Source organism: Hypanus sabinus, chromosome 24 (assembly GCF_030144855.1).
Source record: "Hypanus sabinus isolate sHypSab1 chromosome 24, sHypSab1.hap1, whole genome shotgun sequence".
In the NCBI taxonomy this organism is placed as follows: domain Eukaryota; kingdom Metazoa; phylum Chordata; class Chondrichthyes; order Myliobatiformes; family Dasyatidae; genus Hypanus; species Hypanus sabinus.
Window position 1 is genome coordinate 7,791,001 of NC_082729.1, and position 13,974 is coordinate 7,804,974.

At 44.1% G+C, this 13,974-nt stretch overlaps 1 protein-coding gene across 6 annotated transcripts in view; it reads left to right on the forward strand.

The window, feature by feature from the left end:
• ctsl.1 (cathepsin L.1) overlaps positions 1–13,974 on the forward strand; it is a 54,160-nt gene that overhangs the window by 31,753 nt on the left and 8,433 nt on the right. For all 6 annotated transcript variants that reach the window (XM_059949236.1, XM_059949239.1, XM_059949235.1 and 3 more), the window contains 3 exons: positions 3,658–3,849; positions 4,524–4,715; positions 8,744–8,909. In XM_059949236.1, the coding sequence (XP_059805219.1) occupies positions 3,658–3,849; positions 4,524–4,715; positions 8,744–8,909 (550 nt within the window). The remainder of the gene's footprint in view (positions 1–3,657; positions 3,850–4,523; positions 4,716–8,743; positions 8,910–13,974) is intronic.

The following is a 13,974-nucleotide window of genomic DNA, read 5'->3' on the forward strand; positions in this document are numbered from 1 at the left end:
CTGAATGGTTCAAATGGTTCAAATGGCTTGATTTAATATCAGAGAATGTATACAGTATACAACATGAAATTCTTACACTTCACGGACATCAGCAAATCAAGAAACCCCATAGAATGAATGATAGAAACATCAGAACTCCAAAGCCCACCCCCCCACCCGTCTACACACAATCAGCAGCAGAAGCATTGGCCCTCCTCCTACCCCACCACCCACTTGCAGCAGCAGATGCAACAACTCCAACACTCCGCCATGCAAGCAAATAGCAAAAGCCCCCCTCCCTCCCCTCAAAGAAGCCCTAATCTAGAGTGTATCAAAAACTAGAGTCCATAACCCAGCACTCTGGTATCTCAGAAAGGCTCTCTCTCTCTCTCTCCATGGAGGAAGAGAAAAGTCACTCCTGCAACAATGAGACTGGAGACCATCAACTCGCTGTTCCAATGTTACAATCTTACACACCGCTTCTCCAAGCCCCCCAGACCCGAGGACCGACAGGCTCCCAGTCACCATCAAAAGAGAGGGAGAGAGCGAGGGATCGCTTGAGTACAGGGGCCTTCTTTTGACACCGCCCACACTGCCTTCCATCTTGTTTCAGTCTCCCACAGTCCTTCAGCGGGTGAAATTCGTGAGGAATTGCGTCGTCTTCCAGCCAGTTCCTGGAGATAGACACAGGCCACACAGCCGGTACAAAATCCCACTGCATGTGAAGAACCATAGTTTGAACTGTAGATCCCAGAGTTCGTCAGAACCCCAACCACCTTGACTGAAAAGAAAGATATAAGAGAAGAAGAATAAACCGTTTCATGGTTGAACTGGAAGCAGTCGCCTGGGTCTGCTAAAACCATTGGCGCCACCATTCTTAGTTCCTCCCACCTCCCACCTTAATAGTATCAGAATGGACGTCTGATATCAAAATGAATCTTTGAACCTTTGATCTCTTGACCTCTCAGCCTTGTTGTGGCCCTTGCATTTATTTGTGTGCTTGGGCTGCATTGTGGACTTCAGGAAGGGTAAGATGAGGGAACACACACCAGTCCTCATAAGGGAACAGAAGTGGAAAGGGTGAGCAGTTTCCAGTTCCTGGGTGTCAATATCTCTGAGGACCTAACCTGGTCCAAACATATCGATGCAGCCACAAAGGAGGCATGTCAGTGGCTATATCTCATTTGGAGGGTGAGGAGATTTGATGTGTCACCAAAGACACTTACAAATTTCTACAGATGTACCTTGGAGAACATTCTAACTGGCTGCATCACTGTCTGATCTTGGGGGGCACAGCTGCTGCACAGGATCAAAGTAAGCCGTAGAGAGTTGTAAACTTAGTCAGCTCCATCGTAGGCACCAGCTTCCATGGTATCCAGGACATCTTAAGGAGCAATGCCTCAAAAAGTCAGCTTCCATCACTAAGGACCCCCATCACAGAGGTCATGCCTTGTTCTCTTTGCTGCCATCAGGAAGGAGGTACAGGAGCCTGAAGACACACACTCAATGATTCAGGAGCAGCTTCTTCCCCTCTGCCATCAGGGAGGAGGTACAGGAGCCTGAGGACACACACTCAATGATTCAGGAACAGTTTCTTCCCCTCTGCCATCAGGAAGGAGGTACAGGAGCCTGAAGACACACACTCAACGATTCAGGAACAGCTTCTTCCCCTCTGCCATCAGGAAGGAAGTACAGGAGCCTGAAGGCACACACTCAACGATTCAGGAACAGCTTCTTCCCCTCTGCCATCAGGGAGGAGGTACAGGAGCCTGAAGACACACACTCAACGATTCAGGAAAAGCTTCTTTCCCTCTGCCATCAGGGAGGAGGTACAGGAGCCTGAAGGCACACACTCAACGATTCAGGAACAGCTTCTTCCCCTCTGCCATCAGGAAGGAGGTTCAGGAGCCTGAAGGCACACACTCAGTGATTCAGGAACAGCTTCTTCCCCTCTGCCATCAGATCTCTGAATGGACATTGAACCCATGAACACTACCTCACTACTTTTTAATTTCTACTTTTCACTACTTAATTAATTGTCCAGATTGGATGTTTTCTAAGGTGATCCTTATCTCATCAGGAGTATATTGTTTCTTGGTGAAATTGCTGTTGTACTGTTGTATATTCTGCATTACAATGGTGCTTAACATTTTAAAGAACACCATGGGCTGTAGAGATGAGAGACGGCAGATGCTGGTGTCAGGAACAAAAGGCAAACTGCAGGACTTCCCACCGTTTTAATTGTAATGATCTGGTTAAGATTTTTACTGGTATGCTGTTGGCATTTCATTTTAGCAGTTCTACTTCCAGCCTGTTTGGGTTTGAGCTGAGATAAGGAGCTTTGTTGTTCAACTTAGGAACGTGGTGTCAGCTAATCAGGATGGTGGGTGGAGAGGACACTGTTGTGGCTCGAGGTCTTTTTGGCGGGAGCTGGGAGAAGGCAGGAGGGAAGATGGCTGAGGATGCCATCCCTGTTGCACAAGGTGCTTTGTGCAGGTGAATGGCTTCAGGGAGGGAGGACAAATACTCCCGTGAGGGAGCCCGTTTGTTTGAGATGGATTTTGAGCAAGATTCGGAAGGTGGTGCATGTTTTCACACAGGGCGAGGGTCCAGCGCGCGAGTTAAAGACAACTTCAAGATGAACTCCAACTTATGTGCACCTTTAACTGTTTAATTCTGACAGGCCCTTTCCCTTTATTTTCTTTAATAACTGCTTGGTTAAGTTAACATTCTTAAATATGCTTTCTTTATAATTGCATGCAGTGTGCAACCTGTTATTTCTTGCCGATGGGCGATTAATTGGGAGCAGTAACTTAAACATCATTCACAAGGTCTGGGCAGGTGATTCATCCTAACCTCGTAGGTTCGGCAGGACCCAAGTCACATCTACCCTAGACATGTGGAGTCTGAGAGAGGTGCTTTTCTCACAGCTGTGTCTAGTGGCTGTTAACGAGAGGTTAAGGGCTGCATCCCTAGAGGGGTTTCATAATTCTTTGTCATTGGCAGTAGGAAGCTGAAGTTCACATTAAATATTCCAAAGTCTTAGACACATGTATGCAGCTGGAAAGCCCAAAACTTTTGCACAGTACTCTATTTGTCAATGTGGAGCGGAGAGCAAGTTTGTAATCTGTTGGGAACAAAGCATGTTGAGAATGGCGTGTGTGAGACAAATGATGGAGAAAGTGGGCTGCAGGTAGGGAGGGTCATGCGGATGTAGACACCCCCACCCTTGAGACTCCAGGCAAGATCATTTGATTCCATACGATTGGTTTATTGATCATTACAGAATGTCTCTCTAGCGCTTCCCACTCCCTCCCCTCTCCCTTCCCCTTTTCCCAACCATGATTCCCCTCTCTCAGGCCCTTATCCACTCTCAGTCCACAATAGAGACCCATATCAGAATCAGGTTTGTCATCACTCACATATGTCATAAAATTTATTTTCTTTCGTGGCAGCAGTACAGTGCAATACATAAAATTACTACAGGACATTGCAAAAATCTTAGGCACCCTAGCTGTAGCCTAAGTCTTTTGCACAGTACTGTACATTTACACAAAGAAGGCCATAACTCTCTTATCCTTGTCAAAATGGTGAAGAATTACTACAAAATGTTACCTTATCCCTCGTCTATTAATATTAAAAAGGTTCAATGTTAATAATTGATTGCTTCTTCTGCAGGCTGAAGAAGAATATAAAAAAATGGTACTTGGTAAGTGCCTGAAAACTGTTAATGGCACAAAATTCACTGGCTTTGCCTCTCTGACCTACAAGAATGTTAGTCTGCCTGATACAGTCGACTGGAGAAAGAAAGGCTACGTGACTCCTGTCAAAGACCAGAGAATGTGTGGTTCCTGTTGGGCATTCAGTGCGGTATGTGTACTCATTCACCAAAGATAAATGTCAACCCTATTCCATACGAGGTGGCCCGGTAGTGTAGTGGTTAGTGCAATGGCACACAGTGCTGGTGACCCGGGTTCAAATCCCGAGGCTGCCTGTCAGGAGTTTGTCTGTTCTTCCCATGACCTCATCCAGGTACTCTGGTTTCCTCCCAGAGACAATGATGTACTGGTTGGAAGGTTAACTGGTCATTGTAAGTTGTCCTGTGATTAGCAGGAGATTGCTGGATAGCTTGGCTCAAAGCGCCAGGAGAGCCTTTTCCATGCTGTAAATATAATTTAAGCACCCTTTTTCCATTGGTGTTTGGTGAGGCTAAAACTGGAAGTCATCCACAGGTACATAGGGTTGTAAAGAGAGATTTTGGCACATTGGCCTTCACAAATCAAAGCTATTGAGTACAGGAGATGGGATGTTATGTTGAAGTTGTGTAAGACTTTGGTGAGGTCTAGTTAGAAGCATGCTGGGCAGTTTTGGTCACCTACCTAGAGGACAGATGTAAATAAGGTTGAAAGAGTACAGAGAAAATTTACTATGGGTGCTGTGGCTCATTGGAAGAGTCGGTTCCATGCTTTATCTCTAAATGAATAAATAACTATTATTTTTGGAGTTTTAACTTAACTGTGTGTGACCTGTACATGTTTCTACAGACAGGGGCTTTGGAAGGACAGCACTACAGAAAAACCGGACAATTAATTTCTCTGAGTGAGCAGCAGCTGGTGGATTGTTCCTCTGAATATGGAAATTATGGCTGTAACGGAGGGCTTATGAATAATGCATTTCGATATATAATAGACAACGGAGGAATCAACACAGAGTGGTCATACCCCTATGAGGCAGAGGTAGGCCAAAATAATCTTGCTCGTGTTTCCCATAGTAAGATAATAACTCAATGTGAATTAACGAGACATTAATGTACACCCTGGGTGTCAACATCTCTGAGGATGGAAAGTGTTCAGAAATTGTGTAGCTCAGGCGGTTGATGGTTGGGTTGACTTGTTCTCCGATCTTGGCAATTTTCTTGTGGACATTTTGCCACTGGTTGTAAAGTGACATGACCAATTCTCCCTAGACTCCATGCATGATAGTGGTAGTGGATTCAGCCTGGTACCAAGGTGGGCGCCCTCCTGACCTTTGAGCGTAGCTACTTGAAACGCTGTTGCAGGAAAGCAGCATCCATCATCAGAGATGCTCACCACTCAAGCCATGCTCTTTCCTCGTTGCTGCCATTAGGTAGAAGACAGGCTGCAGAGTTGGGCAGAAAAATGGCAGATGGAGTTCAATCTGGATAAGTGTGAGGTGATGCATTTTGGAGGGACAAACCAGAAGAATGAGTACAGGGTTAATGGTCAGTTACTTAAGAGTGTGGATGAACAAGGGGGGGGGTTCATATTCATACATCCCTCAAGGTCACTGCTCAGGTTGATAGGGTAGTTAAGAAGGCCTATGGGATGCTAGGCTTCATTAACAGAGGGATTGAGTTCAAGAGTAGAGAGGTCATGTTGCAACTCTACAAATCTCTGATGAGACCTCACTTAGAGTATTGTGTTCAATTCTGGTCACCTCATTATAGGAAGGATGTGGAAGCTATGGAGAGGGTGCAGAGGAGATTTACCAGGATGTTGCCTGGTTTGGAGAACAAGTCATATGAAGCAAGGTTAGCAGAGCTGGGACTTCTCTCTTTGGAGCATAGAAGAATGAGAGGGGACTTGATAGAGGTCTACAAGATTATGAAAGGCATAGATAGAGTGGATAGTCAGTACCTGTTTCCCAGGGCACAGGGCATATGTACAAAATTAGGGGAGGGAAGTTTAGGGGAGACATCAGGGGTAAGTTTTTTTACACAGAGGGTTGTGAGTGCCTGGAATGAATTGCCAGGGATGGTGGTGGAGGCTAAAACATTAGGGGTATTTAAGAGCCTCTTGGACAGGCACATGGATGAATGAAAAATAGAGGGTTATGGGGTAGTGTGGGTTTAGTACTTTTTTTTAAATGATCATATGGGACAGCACAACATGGAGGGCTGAAGGGCCTGTACTGTGCTGTAGTGTTCTATGGTTCTATGGTTCTAAGGCTCAAGAGCCTCAGGACTCACACCACCAGGTTCAAAAACAGTTACTACCCCTCAACCATACATGGCTAAGACTAGGGGACATCATTTTAAGGTGATTGGAAGAAAGTATAGGGGAGATGTCAGAAATAGTTTTTTGTTTAACACAGAGAGTGCTTGGAACACCCTGCCAGAGGTACAGGTAGGAGCATATATTTTAGAGGCATTTAAGAAAATCTTAAATGGGTGCACGGAAAATAAAGAAATGGAGAGCTAAGTAGGATGAAAGGATTATATTGATGTTATGTAAGTTAATAGGCCTGCAGAACTTTGTGGGCCAAAAGGTCTGTATTGTGCTGTACTGTCTACGTTCTATGTTATGCCAGGTAGTTGGTTGTTTCAATGTCACATACTACTCTCTGACATTGCTGCTGCCTACATAACATGTAAGGTCAATGCAGAGTGTAAGTGTGTATTGTGCTTAACTAGAATCTATAAACCTATATAAATGCATGAATTATTAACATTGCATTAAGTCTTGAAAGAGAAAATACTAAAGCATGCTCAGGGAGCTGTTGTTCACGCTGCTGACTCATGACTGTACTGCCAGATCCAGCTCAAACCCCATCATTAAGTTCTCTGATGATACAACAGTGGTTGGCCTCATCAGCAACCAAGATGAGTTGGCATTCAGAAAGGAGATAGAGAGGCCTGTGAAATGGTCTGAGAACAACAGCCCGAGTCCCAACATGGAGAAGACAACAGGGAGGATTATGGACTTCCGGAAGGCCCAGGCCGGCCAATCTCCATTGACTATCAGTGGTTCTGCTGTGGAGAAAGTGAGGAACGTGAAGTTCCTTGGTGTGCACAAAAGAGACGACCTAACCTGGACCCATAAGAGCTCCTCCTTAGTCAAGAAGGCACAGCAGTGTCTACATTCTCTGAGGCGTGTGTGGGCCCCTGATCACGTCCTATAGGAGCATCACTGAGAGTGTCCTGTCAGGCTGAATCACTGTGTGGTATGGAAGCTGCAAGGCATCGCGCCAAAACACCCCACAGAGGACAGTAAAAAGTGCTGAGATGATCATCTGGGTCTCCCCCCGCCATTTGAGACATTTACTAGGAGTGGTTAGACGAAGGGCGTGAAGCATTGTTGAGAATCCCTGCACTCCGCCCTTTGACCCTCCACCATCAGGAAGGAAGTACAGGAGCATCAGGACTCGGACTGCCAGACTGGGTAACAGCTTCTTCCCTCAGGCTGTGAGACCAATGAATACCCTGCCACCCCCAAGGTCTCATCACTAGGACAGCGAGCTGGTTGCCTGCACTACACTCCACGACATCAATTTTGAATTATATTTTGTTAACTCATTTGAATTGTATTTTATTAACTTCTATAGCTGCGTGGTGGAGAATGTATTGACTGGCTGCATCTTGGTCTGGTATGGAAACAACCATGCCTTTGAATAGAAGATTCAAGAAAGGATAGTGGGTTCGGCCCAGTGCATCATGTGTAAAGCCCTCCCGACCATTGAGCACATCTACATGAAAGGCTGTCATAAGAAAGCAGCGTCCATCATCAGAGATCCCCACCACCCAGGTCATGCTCTTTTCTCGCTGCTGCCATCAACTTGAAGGTACAAGAGCCTCAGGACGTGCACAACCAGGTTCAAGAACAGTAACTGCCCCGCAACAATCAGGCTCTTGGACAAAAGGAGATAACCACATTCACTTGCCCCATCATTGAGATGTTCCTACAACCAATGATCTCACTTTAAGGACTCTTTATCTCAAGTTCTCGTTGTTTATTTGTATTTGCATTTGCTCAGTTTGTTGTCTTCTGCACTCTGGTTGACCTTTCATTGATCCTGTTATTATTCTATAGATTTGCTGTGTATACCCACAAGAAGATGAATCTCAGGGTTGTATGGACAATAGGTGCAGGAGTAGGCCATTTGGCCCTTTGAGCCAGCACCGCCATTCAATGTGATCATGGCTGATCATCCACAATCAGTACCCCATTCCTGCCTTCTCCCCATATCCCTTGACTCCACTATCTTTAAGAGCTCTATCTAACTCTTTCTTGAAAGCATCCAGAGAATTGGCTTCCACTGCCTTCTGAGGCAGAGCATTCCATAGATCCACAACTCTCTGGGTGAAAAAGTTTTTCCGCAACTCTGTTCTGAATGGCCTACCCCTTATTCTTAAACTGTGGCCTCTGGTTCTGGACTTCCTCAGCAACGGGAATATGTTTCCTGTCTCTATCGTGCCCAATCACCATACATGGTGACTTGTATGTACTTTGATGATAACAAGTTTACTTCGAACATTGAACTTCACTATTTTGGTTAGAGAGCTGCGTGTAATATGTTTTGTGGATGCAGCGTAGTCTGGCAGAGCGTTATTTCGTTCGGTGATATATATGTATAATTGGACTGAGTCGAATTGAATTGAATTGACTTTATTTCTTGTAACCTTCATATACATGAGGAGTAAAAATCTTTACGTTACAGCTCTGTCTAAATGTGCCACTCGCAACAGACTTGAACTTGAACAACAACTTTAATTGCAAGTTTTTGCGTGTCTGTACCTACACCACAGTGGCATCACCCCTACTCAGCACTCCATGTCTGCCACCTGTTCCACACCCCTCCAAAAGCGCTCCACCCTCACCATTCCCAACATCTTCTACTCCCGCCGGATTTACAAACTCGCTCTCCGCTCTGGCTTGACAAATACAGTACTGTGCAAAATTCACAGGCACCCTAACTATTTATCTATATCTATAGATATACAGTTCCTCTTGTTTCATTTGTTTAGGATGGACCTTGTAGATACAATCCAAGATACGTTGGTGCTACTTGCAATGGATTTGTTCAGATCAAAAAAGGAAGTGAGCGATCACTGAAGTACGCCGTGGCTATGAATGGACCAGTGTCTGTTGCTATTGATGCAAGTCTACCGTCGTTCATGCTCTATTCCTCAGGTAGGTGGCTGGTTAGAATTGTGTGCGTTATATTCTCATATCAGAACACTGGAACAGGGAGTTACTGGTCTCCACTCTCATTTTTGCAAGAGCAATCTCTCTCTCCCTCACAAGTGAGAGAGAGCTTGACTGAAACACCGAAGAGCTGGGTGATGGACTGTTGTTTTGATGGAATCTGAATGAAGGTCTCTTTGGGGGCTTTTGTAGCTTCTTATACAAGGGTGGGTGGGGAGGGTTGGTGCTTTTGCTGATTTGAGTGGGAGGGAGGGAGGGCTGTTAATTCCTTTCCTTCTGCTTCTGTGAAGTGTGCAGAGTTGGGGGGTTGGGGGGCTCTGGTGTTCTATTATTCGTAATATGGGGGTTCTTATTTCGAGGATGTCTGTGGGGAGTAAGAATTTCAGGCTTTATACTGTATACATTCTCTGATATTAAAGGAACCTGAGTCTAAATCTAATTCTAGTCATTCATGTGGTAAATTTTATGATATACAGTGCCAAAAATTGCACCATGTTAGTGTAGCAGATAGCACAATGCTAATATGACACCAGCAGAATGGTTCATTACTGCTGTTGTCTGTAAGGAGTTTGTACAAAACTATGTAAAAGTCTTCGGCACATATATATAGCTAAGGCACCCAGGGGTTTTGCACAGTCATCATCACCAAGTTTCCTTCATCAGTACAAAGAAATCCCAACGAGAGAGTGGGTGATACTGGATCAGATATTAGGGAATGAGACTGGGCAGGTGACAGGAGTTTGTGTGGGGGAACATTTTACACCCAGTGACCACAATGCCATTAGCTTCAAAGTAACTATGCAAAAAGGTAGGTCTGGTCCACGGGCTGAGATTCTAACTCAGAGAAAGGCCGATTTTGATGGTATTAGAAATGATCTGGCAAGTGTGGATTGGGGCCGGCTGTTTTCTGGCAAAGGTGCACTTGAAAAGCGGTAGGCCTTCAAAAACAAAATTTTGAGAGTACAAAGCTTGTTTGTGCCTGTCAGAATAAAAGGTAAAGATAAGCTTGGTTTTCAGAAGATATTGAGGCCCTGGTTAAGAGAAAGAAAGCAGAAAGGAATGAATGAGGTGCTTATGGAGTATACAAAATGCAAGAAAACACCTAAGAAAGAAATCAGGAAGGCTAAAAGAAGGCATGAGGTTACTCCTGCAGACCAAGTGAAGGAGAATCCCAAGGGATTCTACAGGTATGTTAAGAGCAAGGGGCAAAATTGGTCCTCTGGAGGACCAGAATGGTAATCCATGTATGGAGCAAAGTCAAATGGGGGAGATCTTAAATACATTCTTTACATCTGTATTTACTCGGGAGATGGATAGAAAGACCATAGAAGTGTGACAAAGGGACATCAACTTCGTGGATCCTGAACAGACTATAGAGTAGGAAGTGTTTGCCACCCTGAGGCAAATTAGGGTCGATAAATTCCCAGGGCCTGACTATGTGTTCCCTTGGAGCCTACAGGAGGCAAGTGCAGAAATTGCTGAGGCCCTAGCAGAAATATTAAAACATCCTCAGCGACAGGAGATGTACCATAGGATTGGAGGATAGCCAATGTTATTCCGCTATTTAAAAAAAGGCCCTAAGCAGAAACCAGGAAATTATAGGCTGTGTGGTTGACATCAGTTGTAGGAATGGTATTGGAAGTTGTTCTAAGAAATCAGATATATTTAGATAGGGCTGATAAGGACAGTCAGCTTGGCTTCATGTGTGGTATCTCATGTGTAATCAATCACACAGGGTTTTTGAGCAGGTTACCAGGAAAGTGAACGTAGGCAAGGCAGTGGATGTTGTCTGCCCCCAAGCCACACACCCCCCTCACCCTTGACACTGCTTCTCTGCCACCTGTCCCACACCCCTCCTGTGGCTTTCCATCTCTGCTATTTGAATCTCACCGTTGTATAAAGTACATGAACTTTGATACTAAAATGTACTTTGAACTTTGAAACAGTTTCTATGACTTGGTCTGTTGTGGTGCTTCCAAAGGGATTTCCTAAACACCCTCACTAACACATAAATTCTTCCTCTCTCATCTCTCAAAGAGGTGCTAATTTTAACTCTTATTCACCTTCTTTTGAAATGGATTGATTTGTATATTACAGATCAAATATCATAGATTTGTGTATTGTACTGAAACACAGTTATTAAGGTCATGAAGTCATTATAGAACATAGAACATAATCTAGTACAGCACAGGAACAAGCTCTTTGGTCCACAATATTCTGCTAACCTAAATAAATTAGTAATCAAAAAGAGAACTAATCTCTTCTACCTATACAATGACCATATCCAGCCGCTTCCCTCACGTTCAACATTCCAAGTCAATTTTACTATCAGAGTACATATATGTCACCATATACAATCCTGGAATTCATTTTCCTGCGGGCAGACTCAGCAAATCCATAGAATAGTAGCTGTAACAGGATCAATGAAAGATCAACCAGAGTGCAGAAGACAACAAACTTGTGCAAATGTAAGCATTAACAAATAGCAACAAATAACGAGAACATGAGAAAATGAAATAAAGAGTCCTTGAAAGTTGGTTGTAGGAACAGTTCAAATCATTTATTATAGAATATAGAACATAAAACAGTACAGCAGGCCATTCAGCTCACAATGTTGTGCCAAGACAATTAATGGCCAACTAATCTCTTCTGCCTACACAACGTCCATATCCCTCCATCTTCCCCACATTCAGTTGCCTAACTAAACACCTCTTGAAAGTGCCCAATGGATCTGCTGTCTCGTCATCCTAGGCAGCAGAATCAGGCATCCACCTGAGTAACAAAAGCTTACCCTTCACATTCCTACATTCACATGTCTACTCTATCTCTGCCTGCAGTGGTTACTTGAGAAACAAACCGAAACCACTGAGAGACTGAGTGAGAGACTCGACTCATTATGATGCGCTTTACTGCGTCCAACCTGATGTACTGATGTAGGAAATCTAGTAGGTGTTCTGACACATGGTGTGTATGGATGAGAACAAGATCAGATATCAATCTCTAGATCATTCGGCAATGTCTGCTGTAAGCCGATTGGTACCAACTAGGTACAGCCCAGTCCATCACAGGAAAATCCCTCCGCAACATTAAGCACATCTACAAGGAGCACTGCCCCAAGAAACCAGCATCCAACAGCAAGGACCCCCACCATCCAGACCATGCTCTCTGTCATGGTTACTTGAAGAACAAGTCAAAGCCGCTGAGAGACTGAGTGAGGGAATTGACACCGTGTGGCACTCTTCCAAATACCTGAGTTCCAAGTTGCAAAAAGTATGATCAACCCTTTATAATGAAACCAGCAAAGACAAACGATCTTCTATAGCACTAAAAAAGCTAACAAAACTAACAAAGCAATAGTGAAACAAGCAAGGTTAATGGTCAACAAAAACACCCATATTCCCTACTAAGCCTCTCTGTAACTAAAACCAATGACACAAAGAGTAAATATGTGACTATATTCATTCTACCACAACCCAATCCCATGACAAATGACCATAAGGCGCAACACAAAATTCAACACATGACTCCTTTAAGAAGTTTTTATGCTCTCCCCGTGACCACATGGGTTTGCTCCGGGTGTTCCGGTTTCCTACCGCATGCCAAAGACTTACCATTTGGTAGGTTAATTGGTCATTGTACATTGTCCCATGATTAGGCTAGGATTAAATCGGAGGAAATGCTGGGCAGTGTGTCTCGAATGACCGAAGTAAACAATGCCTCTCATAATCTAACAAAACCTCTTCCAGACCGTCCCTCAGCCACCACTGCTCCGTAGAAAACAATCCAGGTTTGTTTAGCCTGGTGTTATAGCACATTATCCAGAGACCTGGATTTTGAACTAAGGGATATTTTGCCATGGTACCTGGGAAATTTGGAATCATTAGAATTAAAAGAGGGGTCAGTGATGAGAACCATAACATACCAGGTGTTATAACAACCCACTTGATTCACAAATGTCCATTGGAGGTTAAGATATGTGGTCCTTACTTTGGCTGGCTGCTTGAGAATTCAGATTCAAATGTTGCTGAAGCAAATGCTGCTTAATTTTAACATCTTTAAAATATCTCGGCAAACCGCCCATCCAGAGGTGATTAGGAATCTTGACCTTAACCTCTTCTGGTCAAGATGGAACCAGCGAACAGTGCTACCTCGGGTGACATCTTCCAGATAGACCACAAAACTGTTAGCTTCACTTCTTTAATGTCTTCTTCTTATTCTAAATGTGTTTCTAGTACTGTTAGAGCCTGTGATCTTTAGTTTATCTACCGTGATCGATTGAGCAATCTGGCACTTGGCTGTCTCCGTGAAGATTCCAGGAGACAAGTGACCTCGAGGCCCAGAAACATAGAGAGGAGGCACGACTTGTGTTTTTTTCAATGCTTTGGGGGAGGGGTTTAATGTTTTTCTTTGAATGGCTTCCATAGTTTTCTTTGTTTCATGGCTGACTGGGGAAGACATATCTTAAAGCTGTTTACCACATACATATTTTGATAATAAATGTATCTTGACCTTGAATGAACAACATATGCTGACTTTGTCAGTGAAATCTAAATTCCATGAGGAAATTAAAGCAAAAATTGAAATAACTGTCACGAAGTACAAGCTCATTATCGCTGATGTATAAACAACTGAGGAAAGTCCATCTCCCACCCCCCATCCTCATCACATTCTACAGGGGTTGTATTGAGAGCATCCTGAGCAGCTGCATCACTGCCTGGTTTGGAAATTGCACCATCTCGGATCGCAAGACCCTGCAGCGGATAGTGAGGTCAGCTGAGAAGATCATCCGGGTCTCTCTTCCCGCCATCACGGACATTTACACCACATGCTGCATCCGCAAAGCAAACAGCATTATGAAGGACCCCACGCACCCCTCATACAAACTCTTCTCCCTCCTGCCATCTGGGAAAAGACACCGAAGTATTCAGGCTCTCACAACTGGACTACGTAACAGTGTTACGGATTCAAGCAACAATAAATATATGAGTTAGGCAGGGGTTTTTATAACAAATAACACGTTTATTAAACACTGAAAACAAACCCCCCAAAA